General features: G+C 52.6%; 2 protein-coding genes across 5 annotated transcripts; one reads left to right on the top strand and one right to left on the bottom strand.

Moving 5' to 3' along the window:
* The first annotated feature begins 2,149 nt into the window (after positions 1-2,149).
* Positions 2,150-9,755, top strand: POU5F1 (POU class 5 homeobox 1). Of its 3 annotated transcripts, none has more exons than XM_032140994.2 (5): positions 2,150-3,500; positions 7,999-8,119; positions 8,353-8,483; positions 8,766-8,924; positions 9,109-9,755. In XM_032140994.2, the coding sequence occupies exons 1-5, from the start codon at positions 3,096-3,098 to the stop codon at positions 9,373-9,375; spliced, it is 1,083 nt and encodes a 360-aa protein (XP_031996885.1). In that variant the 5' UTR covers positions 2,150-3,095; the 3' UTR covers positions 9,376-9,755. The 3 variants fall into 3 exon arrangements, with proteins under 3 accessions (XP_031996885.1, XP_031996886.1, XP_031996887.1); XM_032140995.2 differs by lacking the exon at positions 2,150-3,500 and adding an exon at positions 7,037-7,509; XM_032140996.2 differs by lacking the exon at positions 2,150-3,500 and adding an exon at positions 7,037-7,693.
* Positions 9,756-10,040: 285 nt separating this feature from the next.
* TCF19 (transcription factor 19) lies at positions 10,041-15,037 on the bottom strand. Of its 2 annotated transcripts, XM_058432193.1 has the most exons (4): positions 14,559-15,037; positions 12,286-12,844; positions 11,559-11,813; positions 10,041-11,472 (listed from the first exon to the last, which is right to left on the bottom strand). In XM_058432193.1, exons 1-3 carry the CDS (start codon positions 14,794-14,796, stop codon positions 11,573-11,575), a joined length of 1,038 nt encoding a protein of 345 aa, XP_058288176.1. In that variant the 5' UTR covers positions 14,797-15,037; the 3' UTR covers positions 10,041-11,472; positions 11,559-11,572. The 2 variants fall into 2 exon arrangements, with proteins under 2 accessions (XP_058288176.1, XP_031996883.1); XM_032140992.2 differs by having other exon boundaries at positions 10,041-11,813.
* Positions 15,038-15,569: the final 532 nt, after the last annotated feature.

The following is a 15,569-nucleotide window of genomic DNA, read 5'->3' as shown; positions in this document are numbered from 1 at the left end:
GATCCAGGGAATCATGGGACAAGTTCTGATGACTCAGCCTGGCTTCCAGTCTCCTCCAGGCCCAGCGGTGGCCCCCAGCACTGGTCGGAGCTTGGGAGAGCTAGCTGGCCTTGGCTGAAGTGAAGCCACCTACCCTTCAGGCGTAACAGGACGGTGAGAAGGAAGGAAAGCATGCCTCAACCTCCCATCAGCCCTGAGCACCCCGGAGGGGGGCTGGCTAGGAGTCTAGGCATGCAGGAGGCTGACCCCTGACCGGGCTCATATCCAGCCACAAGGCAGCCAGGGACCCAGGCACCCACCCCTTGTCTGTGTCCCTCTCGGAAATGGGCCTCTTGCCCAGGCCAGAAATACACCACCTACAGTACAAATTATAATCTAAAAACAAGAGGGTGCTGTTGAGTGGGGAAATTGGGGAAGGTGTTTTAGGAGCCACTAGGAAAATAGGCAGCAGGGACTCTCTGGACTGGCTTGGGGAGGGCGCTTTTGGGGAACCTGGAGGATGGCAAGCTGAGAAACACTAGTGTGGAGATTCCAGCCAAATCCCAGGCCTGCCCCTCCCCCTCCTCTGAGAGGCCGTCCTCTTGGCAGACAGCAGAGAGATGCATGACAAAGGTGCCGTGATGGTTCTGTCCTGGGGATTGAGATGGCTGGGGAGGGGCCTCCTCCTGTTCCGAAGCATGTTCCTCCCACCCCTACCAGGCCCCATAATCTACCTGCCTTTTGGGCAGTTAAAGGCTGAGAAGTGAACACCGCTCCAACACCACTGCCTTGTAGACCTTCCGGCAGACCTGTGGCTGGTATTGAAATGCACACACACAACTAGGCTCAAAAAGTCTACACAGACAGGAGATGGGCACACGAACAGAGGCAACATGAGAGTGGGGAAAAAGGCTCAAAAGACTCACGGATGCCACCAAGATGAAGACAGCTGGCCACAGGACACCCATCCCCTCAGAAGGCAGACAGAGCCACTGACCCCAGCAGACAAGCCCAGGCAGGGCTGAGCCTGGAGCCTGCAATGAGAAGCCTTACTTAAGTCGACAGAGGTCAGCGTGCCTAGTCCAGACCTTGCCTTCTGGCCTTTGTAGCTGTGGGGAGCCCTGGCCCAGAGCCCCCTCTGGAGCCCCCGGACTTACCCCAGGCCCTCCACTGAGATCAAGTTTTGGGAGCAGACAGACAAACATCATCCCTCACAGACAGGCATTCCGTTGGCTATTCTCTTGCAAACAGAATCAAGCACTAGACCAGCAGCATGAGCCTCAGGATACTCAGGCCAGGCCCAGAAAAACAGACCCTGAAGGGGAGCTTAGGGCAGCCTTCCTGCACCCCTCCACAAATCACTCTCCACCTGCTCTGCATCTTTCTGCCAGCCAGCCCCACTAAACAAAGCACATCCCTCAATCTGGGGGGCTGGGGGAGGGATGCACGATGAAGCTGGACGCCTGAGTCCCCCAGAGGAAGGAAGAACTAGATACCTAGGTCCCTGTGGGGGGCCCTTGGTGCCCGTCTGAGGCTCAGTCTTTGAGGGGATTGCAGAGGGGGGTTGCTGGAGCTCCTTTTAGCGTCTCTGAAGGGGATTCTGTGTGAGGGGATTGGGACTGGGGGGTTGGGGAGCAGGAAGCAGTCCCCAGGGGAGCCATCCAGGCCCATTCAAGGGTTGAGCACTTGTTTAGGGTTAGAGCTGCCCCCTCTGGGGACTGGGATTGTCCAGCCAAGGCCATTGTCCTGCCCCCTTCCCCCAGTCCCTCCCAGGCTTCTTTGAACCTGAAGTCAGATATTTTTTTCTCCACACCCCCCACCCCTTGGTTTTCCCCACCCAGGGCCTAGGGCTGGAGGCCTGGGCCAGTGAGGTGGGGGAGGGAGAATGGGGCTTACTATGGTATTAGATGTCTGAGTTTTGCTTGAGAGGGGAGCAAGGAGCCTGATGTGCAGGTTCTATAGTGGAGGGGGCCCAAAGCAGGTGACTGATCCCTCTGTTTGGGCAAAGGTTGGGGAACTGAGGCCCAGTCAATCCAGAGCCTGGTCCCTTGAAGGGGAAGTAGGGGCCAACCCCTCAGTCTGTTAGATGAGGAGAGTCCGGAGTCTGATTCTGGAAGACAGAGGGGTGGGGGGGTTGGGGGGTGGGGGGGGATATAGCATGGAGGCCTTGTCCGGCAGTCTACTCTTGAAGATGGGGTGAATTTTGGCAGGCTGGGCAGATGGTGCCAGGCACCCAGGCTGCGGGGTGGCTAGATTTGGCCAGTATCGGGATGGGAATGCCTAGGATTCTGGATGGGTCAGGGGGAGGGCATAAGGGAGCAGCTGACCAGTGTGCTTATGGCTGTTGATGCATTCAGGGATAGCTCCACACACACATTCAATAAATTTGAGGAGCTGAGAGGGTGACTGGCCCCCGGTGAAGGCACAGTGGCAGAGGTCTGTGGAGAGGGGGGTCAAGCACCTGGGTTCCTGAAGAACGTGGAGGTGTGGGAGTGATTCCAGACAGCTGGGATGTGCAGAGTCTGAGAGAGTGCCAGGGAGCGGGCTGGGAGTTGAAAGTTGGGTGTGGTGGCTCACACCTTTAATCATGACACTGGGAGGCAGAGGCGGGAGGATTGCTTGAGGACAGGAATTCAAGACCAGTCTGGGTAACATAGCAAGACCCCATCTCTACTAAAAATAAAAAAATTAACAGGGCACGGTGGTCCAAGCCTGTAGTCCCAGCCACTCAGGAGGCTAGGGCAGAAGGATTGCTTCAGCCCAGTAGATCGAGGCTACATTGAGCCCTCATTGTACCCGACTGCACTCCAGTCTGGGCAACAAAATGAGACCCTGTCTTAAAAAAATAAAAAAAGTTTCGGTGGGGGACCTGCACCGAGGTCCTGGAGGGGCGCCCAGTTGTGTCTCCCGGTTTTCCTCTTCACCATTGCCACCACAATTAGGCAAACATCCTTCGCCTCAGTTTCTCCCCCCACCTCCCTCTCCTCCACCCATCCAGGGGGCGGGGCCAGAGGTCAAGGCTAGTGGGTGGGACTGGGGAGGGAGAGAGGGGTTGAGTAGTCCCTTAGCAAGCCCTCATTTCACCAGGCCCCCGGCTTGGGGCGCCTTCCTTCCCCATGGCGGGACACCTGGCTTCGGATTTCGCCTTCTCACCCCCTCCAGGTGGTGGAGGTGATGGGCCAGGGGGGCCAGAGCCAGGCTGGGTTGATCCTCGGACCTGGCTAAGCTTCCAAGGCCCTCCAGGAGGGCCAGGAATTGGGCCGGGGGTTGGGTCAGGCTCTGAGGTGTGGGGGATTCCCCCATGCCCCCCGCCGTATGAGTTCTGTGGGGGGATGGCGTACTGTGGGCCTCAGGTTGGAGTGGGGCTAGTGCCCCAAGGCGGCTTGGAGACCTCTCAGCCTGAGGGCGAAGCAGGAGTCGGGGTGGAGAGCAACTCCGATGGGGCCTCCCCGGAGCCCTGCACCGTCCCCCCTGGTGCCGTGAAGCTGGAGAAGGAGAAGCTGGAGCAAAACCCGGAGGAGGCAAGTGAGCTTCGACGGGGTTGGGGTGTGGGGAGGGGGTCATGACAGGGCAGCCTGATGGGGAAGTGGTCACCTGCAGCTGCCCAGACCTGGCACCCAGGAGGGGAGCAGGCAGGGTCAGCTGCCCTGGCCAGGGAGGGGTGTGTATCGACTGCAGGCAGCCCTGGCAGGCAGGGGCCAGGTGGGAACTGGAAGCTGGATTTCGAAGAGACAACTGCAGGTGAGGGCAGAGCGGCCTGGGAGAGTCGGAAGTTGGCCTAGGCTGGCCTTTGCTCTGGCCCAGCCCTTGTCAGGGTCTCTCACATTTCCTAGGCCTTCCTAGGGTCTGGTCACTCATTACTGGCCCAGCACCAGACCCAGCTTGGGGTTGGTTTGAGCCTCTTTTCCCACCCTTAGTCCTGCTTGAAAATTTGACCCTTATCAGACCCAAGATCTTGGCCTTAGGGTTAAGCATAGCCTGAGGGTAAAAACAGTGCTCATCCCAGGATTATTGTTCCTGAAAGTCTAGGGTGTGACTCGTTTCTGATAGGAGCTCCTGTTTGGGCTGTGTGTGTGCGCGTTGTGAGCTGGGTTTACCTCTAGTCAAGTATAGGGCTTGTCTTCCCTGGATCTCTGCCTCAGGCCAGTGACTGGCCACTGTGTTAAGGTGCACACCCTGGCACCCCTTGTAGAAAGCTGGATTTTGATTGACTTCAGCCTCGGTTCAAAAGTTGTAAACAAGAAAAATGGTGAGAGATTTCTCCAGGCCATTCCCCAAATGTAGAGCTGCTGAGGGATTGAAGGCATCCAGCCCTGCTGAGGACTATTAAAGATGTATCTTCCAGTCCTCCAAGGCAACAAGTGTAAGCAATTAGAGATTAAGTACTAAGCCTTGAGACCTCACAAAAAGGTGTGACTGGTTTCTGGAGTGACCAAGAAGCCCCAGCCTCTTCGCAGGAGGTCACTGCTGAGCCTTGAATGATAATGGCTGGCAATTGTGGTCCACTTTCTAAGTGCCTGGCTGTGTGCTCCGTTTATACATCATTATCTCATTAACCAGCACAAAATCTCCTAGGGGGAGGTATTATTATCCTATTTAACGGGTTTTAACTGCTAAATGATGAAGCAAGGATTTGGACCAGTGTTTATTCCAAAACCCCAAAATAGAATTTGGAAAATCCAAGATAGCAGAGGGCATTTATCAGTTTGAGTTACTGGCTGAGCCGAAGTTGGGAATGAAAACAGCCTATTTGAAATTGATATGATCAAGCACCATTGAAACACTTCCTTGAGGCTTCAGGACTACAAAAAGGCCTTGTTTTTTTCTCACTAGCTGTGCTCCTCTGTCCCCCGGCAGCCTCATATGGCGTGTCCCAGGGCTCAGTCCTTCAACCTCTGCTCTATCTACCCTTCCTTCCTCTCACCCACCCTCAAGGCTTAAATGCCATTTAGACACCAGATGACTACTGCGTTTTCTGTCTCTTGTGATGTCTCCCTGAACTGCTCCACCCCGATCACGCAGTTGCTCAAGGCCAAGCCCGGTCATCCTGTTTCTTTCACGTCCCACATCCTATCCTTAAGAAACATCCTGAATCAATCACAAGCTAACCCCCCCTGGCCTCAGCCACCATCATCTCTGCTGGGATTACCGCAGTAGCTTCTCAAATTATACTGCTTCCTCCCTGCTGTCTGTGGCCAACATGTCAACTAGAGTCAGTGTTTTAAAAGGTGTGACCAGGCGCGGTGGCTCACGCCTGTAATCCCAGCACTTTGGGAGGCCGAGGCAGGCGAATCACCTGAGGTCGGGAGTTCGAGTCCAGCCTGACCAACGTGGAGAAACCCCATCTCTACTAAAAATACAAAATTAGCTGGGCGTGGTGGCGCATGCCTGTAATCTCAGCTACTCAGGAAGCTGAGGCAGGAGAATCGCTTGAACCTGGGAGGTGGAGGTTATGGTGAGCCGAGATCACGCCATCGCACTCCAGCCTGGGCAACAAAAGGAAACTCTCAAAAAAAAAAAAAAAAAAAAAAAACAAGATGAGGCCGGGTGCAGTGGTTCACACCTGTAATCCCAGCACTTTGGGAGGCCAAGGTGGACAGATCACTTGAGGTCTCCTGACCAGCCTGGCCAACATGGTGAAACCCCATATCTACTAAAAATACAAAAATTAGCTTGGCATGGTGGTGGGTGCCTGTAGTCCCAGCTACTCAGGCGGCTGAGGCAGAATAGCTTGAACCCAGAAGGCGGAGATTGCAGTGAGCCGAGATCACGCCACCGCACTCCAGCCTGGGCGAGAGAACGAGATTCCGTCTTGGGAGGAAAAAAAAGGGTGAGAGATCATTTCACTCGAACTAAAACAAAGTCACTACGTCCGCAACAGGATCTACCTAGCCACCAGACCAGCTTTGGGGTCTGGCAGGCCCACTACAGGGCCTTGCCTTTAGACTCTTGTCCTTTGCTCAAATAATCACCTTCTCTGTCTTTAAAAGTGTCACCCTCCTCCATAATCTCCTTCCCTCCTTTACCATGCTCCTGTAGACTGCTTTATTTTTTTTTATTTTTGAGACAGAGTCTCACTCTGTCCCTCAGGCTGGAGTGCAGTGGCGCAATCTCGGCTCACTGCAACCTCCACCTCCTGGGTTCAAGCAATTCTCCTGCCTCAGCCTCCTGAGTAGCTGGGATTATAGGGGAGCACCACGATGCCCGGCTAATTTTTGTACTTTTAGTAGAGAAAAAGTCTCACCATGTTGGCCAGGCTAGTCTTGAACTCCTGACCTCAAGTGATCTACCCTCTTCGGCCTCCCAAAGTGAAGGGATTACGGGTGTGAGCCACCGCACCCGGACTGCTTTACTTTTTTCCATAACTTTTTTTTTTTCAAATAGAGGCAGCAGGGGTGGGAGAAGGGGCGGCATGGGTCTCACTATGTTACCCAGGCTGCTTTCCAACTCCTGGGCTCAAGCAATCTGCCCACGTCGGCCTCCCAAAGTGCTGGGATTACAGACATGAGCCACTGTGCCTGGCCATTTTTTATTTTATTTACTTTTTTATTTTTCAGAGCAGGAGTGGAAGTTTATTATTAAAAAGTTATAGAGTAGGAAAAAAAGGAAAGTGCACTTGGAAGAGATCCAAGTGAGCGACTTGAAGAACAAGTGCCAAATAGTACTTCTGTCATGCTGGATGTCAGGGCTGTTTGTCCACTTTGTATAGCCGCTGGCTTATAGAAGGTGCTCGATAAATCTCTTGAATTTAAAAATCAATTAGGATGCCTCTATAGTGAAAAAGATACAGTAAAGATGAGGGATAATCAATTCAAAAAATGAGTAAGTACACACAAAGCACTTTATTCATTCTTATGACATCTGTTACTTTTTTGCTGTGTTTGTGTATATGCATGCCATGTTATAGTTTGTGGGACTCTCAAAGCAAGCTGGGGAGAGTATACTGAATTTAGCTTCTGAGACATGAGGCTCTTCCTTTTTTTTTTTTTTTTGAGAGGGAGTCTCGCTGTCTCACCCAGGCTGGAGTGCAGTGGCGCAATCTCGGCTCACTGCAAGCTCCGCCTCCCGGGTTCACGCCATTCTCCTGCCTCAGCCTCCTGAGTAGCTGGGACTACAGGCGCCCGCCACCACGCCCGGCTAATTTTTTGTATTTTTAGTAGAGACGGGGTTTCACCGTGGTCTCGATCTCCTGACCTCGTGATCCGCCCGCCTCGGCCTCCCAAAGTGCTGGGATTACAAGCGTGAGCCACCGTGCCCGGCCACACTCTCTTCCTTTTTAATTAACCCAGAATTTAGCAGCTTGTCTATTTCTCTAATCTCAAAACGTCCTTAAACTGGGGGTGATGCTTGAGTGAGACAATTTTGCAGGTATTAAATGAGCTAGCTTCTTTTTTTTTTTTTCTTTGAGACGGAGTCTTGCTCTGTCACCCAGGCTGTAGTGCACTGGCGCAATCTCAGCTCACTGCAACCTCCGCCTCTCGGGTTCAAGTGATTCTCCTGCCTCAGCCTCTTGAGTAGTTGGGATTACAGGTGTGTGCCACCATGCCCGGCTAATTTTTGTATTTTTAGTAGAGACGGGGTTTCACCATGTTGACCATGCTGGTCTTGAACTCCTGACCTCGTGATCTGTCCGCCTTGGCCTCCCAAAGTGCTGGAATTATAGGCGTGAGCCACCGTGCCCAGCAAAGAGCTTCTAACCTTCGTAACCTGACAGGTGCTCTCCTCGAGACCAGGGTCTCTCTTTCTGCCCTTTCACGGTGCTCTGCATCCCCTGGATGTGCCAGTTTCTGGGGGAAGAGCAGTCCTTTGTTACATGTATGAGTCAGTGAACAGGGAATGGGTAAATGACATTTGTGGGTAGGTTATTTCTAGAAGTTAGGTGGGCAGCTTGGAAGGCAGAGGCACTTCTACAGACTATTCCTTGGGGCCACACGTAGGTTCTTGAATCCCGAATGGAAAGGGGAGATTGATAACTGGTGTGTTTATGTTCTTACAAGTCTTCTGCCTTTTAAAATCCAGTCCCAGGACATCAAAGCTCTGCAGAAAGAACTCGAGCAATTTGCCAAGCTCCTGAAGCAGAAGAGGATCACCCTGGGATATACACAGGCCGATGTGGGGCTCACCCTGGGGGTTCTATTTGGTGGGTTCCCCTCTGCAGGTTCTGACCACATCTCCCCTCTAAGGAACATCCCTGAACCTACTGGGGGAGGGGCAGGGGCAGACTCTACTCTCACCCATGAAGAGGAGTGGGAGAGGGAGAAGATGCTTGGGCTTTGAGATCCCTCTGGGAGGAGGTAGGAAGCTTGGATCTCGGGGTCAAAAGGGCCCTGCGTGCTCCCTCACTTTGCTTCTCTTTTGACTGGCCTCCCCCAGGGAAGGTGTTCAGCCAAACGACCATCTGCCGCTTTGAGGCTCTGCAGCTTAGCTTCAAGAACATGTGTAAGCTGCGGCCCTTGCTGCAGAAGTGGGTGGAGGAAGCTGACAACAATGAAAATCTTCAGGAGGTGAGGGTGGGAGGGGGATACCCGGGGACCTTCCCTTTCTTGGCCTAATTTCCATTGCTTCCATCCCTGGGTCGTAGTTCTCCTTCTTTGGTGCAGTGGTTCTCAGTGGGATGGAGTAAAATTCCTCAGTTCTGCTGGGATAAGGTCCAGAGCCAACCCTTCCAGGATCCTGCCTTTTCACACCACCTGGCTCTGCTGACACATCTAGTCACAGACCCCCCGTGATGCTGTTACTCAGCAAGTCCAAAGCTTGCCCTTGTCACCCCCTTCCCACCTGCACAGATATGCAAAGCAGAAACCCTCGTGCAGGCCCGAAAGAGAAAGCGAACCAGTATCGAGAACCGAGTGAGAGGCAACCTGGAGAATCTGTTCCTGCAGTGCCCGAAACCCACACTGCAGCAGATCAGCCACATCGCCCAGCAGCTTGGGCTCGAGAAGGATGTGAGTGCCATGTCTCTCTGCAGGCTCCATCTCTTTCCCCTGTCACCACCTCGCTTTCCCTAGCTGTGGCTCCTCCTCCAACTGCTCTAGGGCTGTTGGCTTTGGACACAATGTCCAAGCAGAGTCAGGCCCGTCTCTCAGCTCACTGTCTAATGTCATTCTCCTTTCTGTAATCCACTTGCAGGTGGTCCGAGTGTGGTTCTGTAACCGGCGCCAGAAGGGCAAGCGATCAAGCAGTGACTATGCACAACGAGAGGATTTTGAGGCTGCTGGGTCTCCTTTCTCAGGGGGACCAGTGTCCTTTCCTCTGGCCCCAGGGCCCCATTTTGGTACCCCAGGCTATGGGAGCCCTCACTTCACTGCACTGTACTCCTCAGTCCCTTTCCCTGAGGGGGAAGCCTTTCCCCCTGTCTCCGTCACCACTCTGGGCTCTCCCATGCATTCAAACTGAGGTGCCTGCCCTTCTAGGAATGGGGGACAGGGGGAGGGGAGGAGCTAGGGAAAGAGAACCTGGAGTTTGTGCCAGGGCTTTTGGGATTAAGTTCTTCATTCACTAAGGAAGGAATTGGGAACACAAGGGTGGGGGCAGGGGAGTTTGGGGCAACTGGTTGGAGGGAAGGTGAAGTTCAATGATGCTCTCGATTTTAATCCCACATCATGTATCACTTTTTTCTTAAATAAAGAAGCCTGGGACACAGTAGATAGACACACTTATCTTGGTTTGTCCTTCAGTTACTGAGGTGGGGATGGGAATATCCAATGCTCATACCCAAGTGACCCCGAAACCAAGGTGCCGTTTAAACTCCTTAAGGTCACACAACGTCAGAGGGAGAGCTGGGATTGCAGCCAAGTTTATTTGTACAGGGCCATGCGATAGCCTAGTTCCCAAAAGCCTGTGATGCAAGAACTTTTGCCCATAGACTCAGCCACCATGTAGCTGTTACCTGTTCAGAGCTGGTTTTTTGCTTTCCCACCCTACTCTGGAATTCTTAAATGGCTTTATACTTAGAAATCATCTTATTTCTGTTGAACCTAGATCACCCCAACCAGAAACTTCTATTAATACTTTGTGCTTTCTTGATACCAGGGTCTGTTTGGTTTCCACTTAAGGTTTTTGCATACTCTGCCCATAAGTGACTCATTAGTTACTGGAGTCTTTTTTTTTTTTTTTTTTTTGAGATGGAGTCTCGCTCTGTCGCCCAGGCTGGAGTGCAGTGGCGCAATCTCGGCTCACTGCAAGCTCCGCCTCCCAGGTTCAAGCCATTCTCCTGCCTCAGCCTCCCGAGTAGCTGGGACTACAGGCACCCACCACCATGCCCGGCTAATTTTTTGTATTTTTAGTAGAGACGGGGTTTCACTGTGTTAGCTAGGATGGTCTCGATCTCCTAACCTCGTGATCCGCCCGCCTTGGCCTCCCAAAGTGCTAGGATTACAGACGTGAGCCACCGCGCCCAGCCATTACTCAAGTCTTATTCCTGGCTCTGCCACTAGTTCATAAGGGGTCTTTGCCCCAGAGTCATTTCTTCCATGTAAAAAAACTTGGGCTCATTATATCTAGGTAGGAAAGGGTGGATGTGGCAGGTTGTAATAGAACAGGTCAAGATAAGGCTTTATTTCTATAGAAATGATGCTTTGACAATAGTTTGGCTTGGTGTAAGGCTCACAAAAGAAAATCACAGGTACCATGTGTGGGTTAAGCGGTTTGATTCACACTGGACCAGGCCAGCCCAGTTGCCCTCTGCTGTGTCCACCCGTGGAGTGGAGCTGTGTCACAGCCATCACACTGGTAAACTGCTATAGCTGGTTTACCAGACTTTCTCTTGCCCTGATGGTACGGGTGAAGCCTGTAAATAAATCTTCTGTTATCTTTGTGAACTTAACCAAATCCCAGTTACCTTATTTAAATGGCAATAGATCTGTTTTCCCTTAAACTAGAAACCTTAATTACCTGTATTCCTACCTCCAGCTCAACCCATATATTTGCACCTTTCCAGTAAGCAGGTCTGTATTTCCATCTCTTCCCTTCCCCTAAGATTCTGAATTAGTTCTCCAGACCTTGCCAAGCACATTCTCCCTGGAAAGCAAGGAATATCACAGACCCACAAGAAGAGTAAATGCCCAGGAGTAATGAAGCTGCTTGTCCTTGACTTGGAAATAAAAGCAAAGCTGTGAAAAGCCAGGTCACTACGATTTTGTTGGCAGCAGGACTAGCCACAGACTAGGGAAATTTTGGGGCCAGGCCCTAGGTTTTCCCAGAATGCCTTGGGTGATGCCACCAAGAACCTTAACTCCCTCTTACATTTTTCCATCGGGTGCAGGCATGGCTTTTGCAACTGATAGGTGCTCTGACTACAGATATTCTGGTGTCCATGGCAACATGGCCTTATAGCTTGTAACAGTGGGAACTTCCAGCTCACTGGCAATTTCCTGGAGGTGGCAATATCTTTGGCAGGAAACCATCTCTTCTGTCACCTTGGCCACCAGGGTCTGCTCCAGGCCCTGAATGAGTCCACATCAATCCACCCTTCTTCCCTGTAGTCATTCCCTCCTGGGGAGGGAAGGGAAGAGGGGTTATTTATCAGACCCATTTGCTCGCTGCTGTGTCTATTCATGGGCAGGTGTGTCCGATGGTGCCTTGGTGGTGGACCTTAGGTCTGGATGCCAGCCCGGCACCCTGGGCATCGGAAGTCGGCCTCCCTGGCAGCCTGGATGCTGCAGCCAACACAGGCCACATGGAACCAGATGTCACAGCCATCACACTGAACCCAGGCCACTGTCTCTTCCTGGGGCAGGCAGCAACAAGGAGCTGCACAGGGCTCCCCGCCCCCAACTGCAGGGGGAGCCATGGGAGCGCTCACTGGGTACTTCCGAGGACGGCCACGTCGATTTCTGAAGGAAGTGACACAGACACAAGGGTCACCGGAAACCTGTAGGAGAAGGCCTAGACCTTGCCACCCTATGGCTGGTCATAGGGTGAGGCCACAGAGGCACAGTGGTCTGAGAACTAAGGTGAGTGAGCCTGGACTCTGTCCTTAAAAACACAGGGTGGGCATAAAAACCTCTAGTGTGAGCCTGGAAGTTCCCCATCCTTAGGCACTAGAAGAATGGGGTTAAAGCCCTATGAATGTAAAAAGCAGGACATGCTCACTCCGGTTGTTTTATAAGCACTGCCCCACCCCACCTCTCATGTTCTCCTGCACATATTTTTCTTTTCCTATCAGAGCTAACCCAGGTCTTGCCATTCCATCTATTCTACTTCCCGTGCCCATCCCCCAGGCAGGGGGACCTCCTCACAGCCTAGGGATACAAGGAATCGAAAAGCAGTAAAACACTGAGAGGGCCAAGTGAGGACTCCACTTACCCAGTGGGAGTCAGTAGGGCTTTGTCTACACGGAGTTTCTTCCTGGGCTCCATAAGGACCGGTGGCGGGTTCTCAGGAGGCTCACTCTCATCGTCCAGTTCCGCCAACACTCGGTGAACAGATTTCCTCCGATTGCGTTGGGGTGGAGCAGAAGGCGTGGTCCCCACTTCCGCAGGTGGGGTGGGAACAGGCAGGCCCTTTGGTCCACCCCAACTAGGGGAGAAGGTGAGGGGCTGGGGCTGGAGCTTGCTGAGGCTGCCTATGGAGTTCAGGATCAGTGTGGCCTTGGGGGCAGGGGAGAGGGTGCTGAGAGGCCGCTGTGGAGCCCCCTGGGAGGGCAGCATAGGCCGGAAACCAGCCCCAACCCGGGCTTCTCCCCTAGACCGTGGGATGGTAATGGCAGCAAAGTCCTGAGGCTTGACTCGTACTTGTTGGAACATGAAGTAGAACTCTGAGGGGCTGGTTCCTGGGGGCCCTTCAGGGCCAAAGGTCAGGAGGTCTCCATCACTCAATTCCAGCCTGTGACCTCTTGGGAGTCGGACATTATTGACCAAAGTACCTGTAGATGGTGGGGCACCAGGCAAATACGGAGGACAAAAACAGAAATGACCAGAGTCAGGAGTGGAGAAATCTGTATGATTTCTGGGGAAGAACATGAAACTGTTATCAGATTCTCCCTCACATCCTAAGCCCCTCAGCAGGTGACAGGTACCAGGCAGCACGCTCCTTGTCAGCTAGGAACAAGTTTGTGTTTCTTGTGCTTTCCTACAAAGGATCCCTGCCCTCACTCGCCTAAGGTCCAATTTTCTTTCTTTCTTCTTTTTTTTTTTTTTTTTTTTGAGATAGAGGCTTGCTCTATTGCCCTGGCTGGAGTGCAGTAGTGCAATCTCAGCTCACTGCACTCCGCCTCCCAGGTTCAAGCAATTCTCCTGCCTCAGCCTCCTGAGTAGCTGGGATTACAGGCATGTGCCACCACGTCCGGCTAATTTTTTTATTTTTAGCAGAGACAGGGTTTTACCATGTCGGCCAGGCTGGTCTCATACTCCTGACCTCCTGATCTGCCCGCCTCAGCCTCTCAAAGTGCTGGGATTACAGGCATGAGCCACCGTGCCCCACCCTAAGGTCCAATTTTCAAACATCCTCACTCTCCCCCAGCTCCAGCTCGTTCAGGTCCTAGCTCTACCACTTACCAGCTATGTGACTCTGGGCAAGCTTTTTGTTTGTTTGTTTGAGATGGAGTCTCGCTCTGTCGCCCAAGCTGGAGTGCAGTGGCGCGATCTCAGCTCACTGCAACCTCCGCTTCCCGGGTTCAAGTGATCCTCCTCCTTCAGCCTCCTGAGTAGCTGGGGTTACAGGCACATGCCACCACACCTGGCTAATTTTTGTATTTTTTTTTTCAGTAGAGATGGGGTTTCAACATGTTGGTCAGGCTGGTCTCGAACTCCTGACCTCATGATCCGCCCATCTTGGCCTCCCAAAATGCTGGGATTACAGGCGTGAGCCACCGCGCCCAGCCTTTTTTAAAAAATTAATTAATTTTTTGGTAGAGACAGGTTTTCACCATGTTGCCCAGGCTGGTCTCGAACTCCTGAGCTCAAGTGATCCACCCTGACTTAGCCTCCCAAAGTGCTGGATTACAGGTGTGAGCCACCATGCCCAGCCGTGGACAAGTTCCTTAACCTCTTTGTGCCTCATTTTCCTTTACTGTAAATGAGGATAATATTAGTACCACTTACATTCAATACACTTAAAATAGTGCCTGGCTCATAACAGTAAGCACTAGATGAATGTTGGCTACTATAGTCTAATAACCACAACACTCCTACAGCTGACTTTACCAAGAGGCAGTGGCAGAACTCAAATGTGAATCTAGGCTTTCTGAGGCAAACTGCCTCAAGTCAGGGAGAAAGACACATGCCCAGATTATTAAAAACATTATTCAATATAGAACTGCCCTAACCCAGGGACAGAGTGCCTCAGCAAAGCTGGAAACAGAATCAAGTCTAAATTTGGCCTCTAGTGGCCTCAGAACATCCCCACTATGACATCTTTCTGATGATACCCCAGGTCCTGTATGAGCTAAACGGGACCAAAAAGGGTCAGTCTGGCAGAGAGCTTCTGACTGTGCACACTTCTGGTGGGAAGATGAAAGTCTGGACCACGACCATCCATCCAATCTGATGGGAGTATGGGAGGCAGGCAGCAGGGTCTTGTGGAGACCTTACTCATTCCAGCCTGGAGCTTCAACCACCTTTGCCCTACTTAATGCTCACCTTGGCTGCTGTGGTCTTCCAGGCTGACCCTCCAGTCATCACCCCGGGGCTCGGCATGCAGTTCGGCGTGGATCCCAGAGATGAGGCCAGGCTCCTGCTGGGGCCGCAGAGCCACATCACACAGGTCGGCCCTGTGGCCCAAGCGATAGGTGCAGCCAGCCCCGGCGGGGGGGTGGAAGGTGTAGAGATCACCGCCCCTGCCGCCCCCTATGCGCAGCAGTTGGAAGCAGGGCAGCATGGGCGGTGCCCCCTTTGCACCACCTCTTCCACTTTAGGCATCCATTTCCTTTCCCACTCCTGGGCCACGCACCGCTGGCTTAAGTTCGCTTCCCAGTCTGATGCAAACTTGAGTTGTGCTGTATGCGGTTTCAACTTTGAGCACACTAGCTGAATAGCCCAAATTCAGAGTGCAAGCAGCCTAGGACTCAATGCAAAATTGGTTGTTAAGCCGACTTGCAAATGAAAAATTCCAGGAAGGTCTCCGTGCAATGCAAACTCAGGAACACGTCCTACGGCACCTCACTTGAGCTGGATCCTCAGGTCGCAAAATATTTGGGGAGCCTCCAATCTGCAAGGCAAGGATACTTTAGGCAGCTCCTGTGTGTGTCGGGGTGGCGGGGCGCAGGGAAGGAGGTCCTGTTATACACACGTCTACGTACAATACGAACACATCACCTCTGTGTAATTCGGAGAAGAGCAGCTTCTTCCTGTCAAACTTGCTTATCCTGATAGAGCACTCCTGCTTGCCTGCGCCCGGATCTTCTGGCCAATACCTCACTCATAACTAGTTTGAACCTCCGAGGGCAATGAATCCACTGTCATCCCCCAAAAGGAAGTGCAAACGAGTCCTTAAGTACTCCAACAAATTGGACCTAAACTCCTACTTCCCGGCTTCTCTAGGTGGCATAACAACAGGAAGGAGCTCCCCGCGATCATGCAAGGCATACCCGGCCTTTTCCCTCTCGGCCCCAGCCCCGTTTCGGATCTACCCGCGCGGCGCAGTCTCCGAGT

The sequence above is a fragment of the Hylobates moloch genome, unplaced genomic scaffold, assembly GCF_009828535.3.
Source record: "Hylobates moloch isolate HMO894 unplaced genomic scaffold, HMol_V3 SCAFFOLD_20, whole genome shotgun sequence".
Classification (NCBI taxonomy): domain Eukaryota; kingdom Metazoa; phylum Chordata; class Mammalia; order Primates; family Hylobatidae; genus Hylobates; species Hylobates moloch.
The sequence above is the reverse complement of the archived record's forward strand: the minus strand, read 5'-3'. Positions and strand labels throughout refer to the sequence as shown.

Coding starts and splice junctions, on each gene's coding strand:
- POU5F1 (XM_032140994.2), top strand. CDS start 3,096: ATGGCGGGACACCTGGCTTCGGATTTCGCCTTCTCACCCCCTCCAGGT. Junction 8,120..8,352: donor CACCCTGGGGGTTCTATTTG/GTGGGTTCCCCT, acceptor GGCCTCCCCCAG/GGAAGGTGTTCAGCCAAACG. Junction 8,925..9,108: donor AGCTTGGGCTCGAGAAGGAT/GTGAGTGCCATG, acceptor ATCCACTTGCAG/GTGGTCCGAGTGTGGTTCTG.
- TCF19 (XM_032140992.2), bottom strand. CDS start 14,796: ATGCTGCCCTGCTTCCAACTGCTGCGCATAGGGGGCGGCAGGGGCGGT. Junction 12,845..14,558: donor GGAAGACCACAGCAGCCAAG/GTGAGCATTAAG, acceptor CACCATCTACAG/GTACTTTGGTCAATAATGTC. Junction 11,814..12,285: donor GCCCTACTGACTCCCACTGG/GTAAGTGGAGTC, acceptor CACTTCCTTCAG/AAATCGACGTGGCCGTCCTC.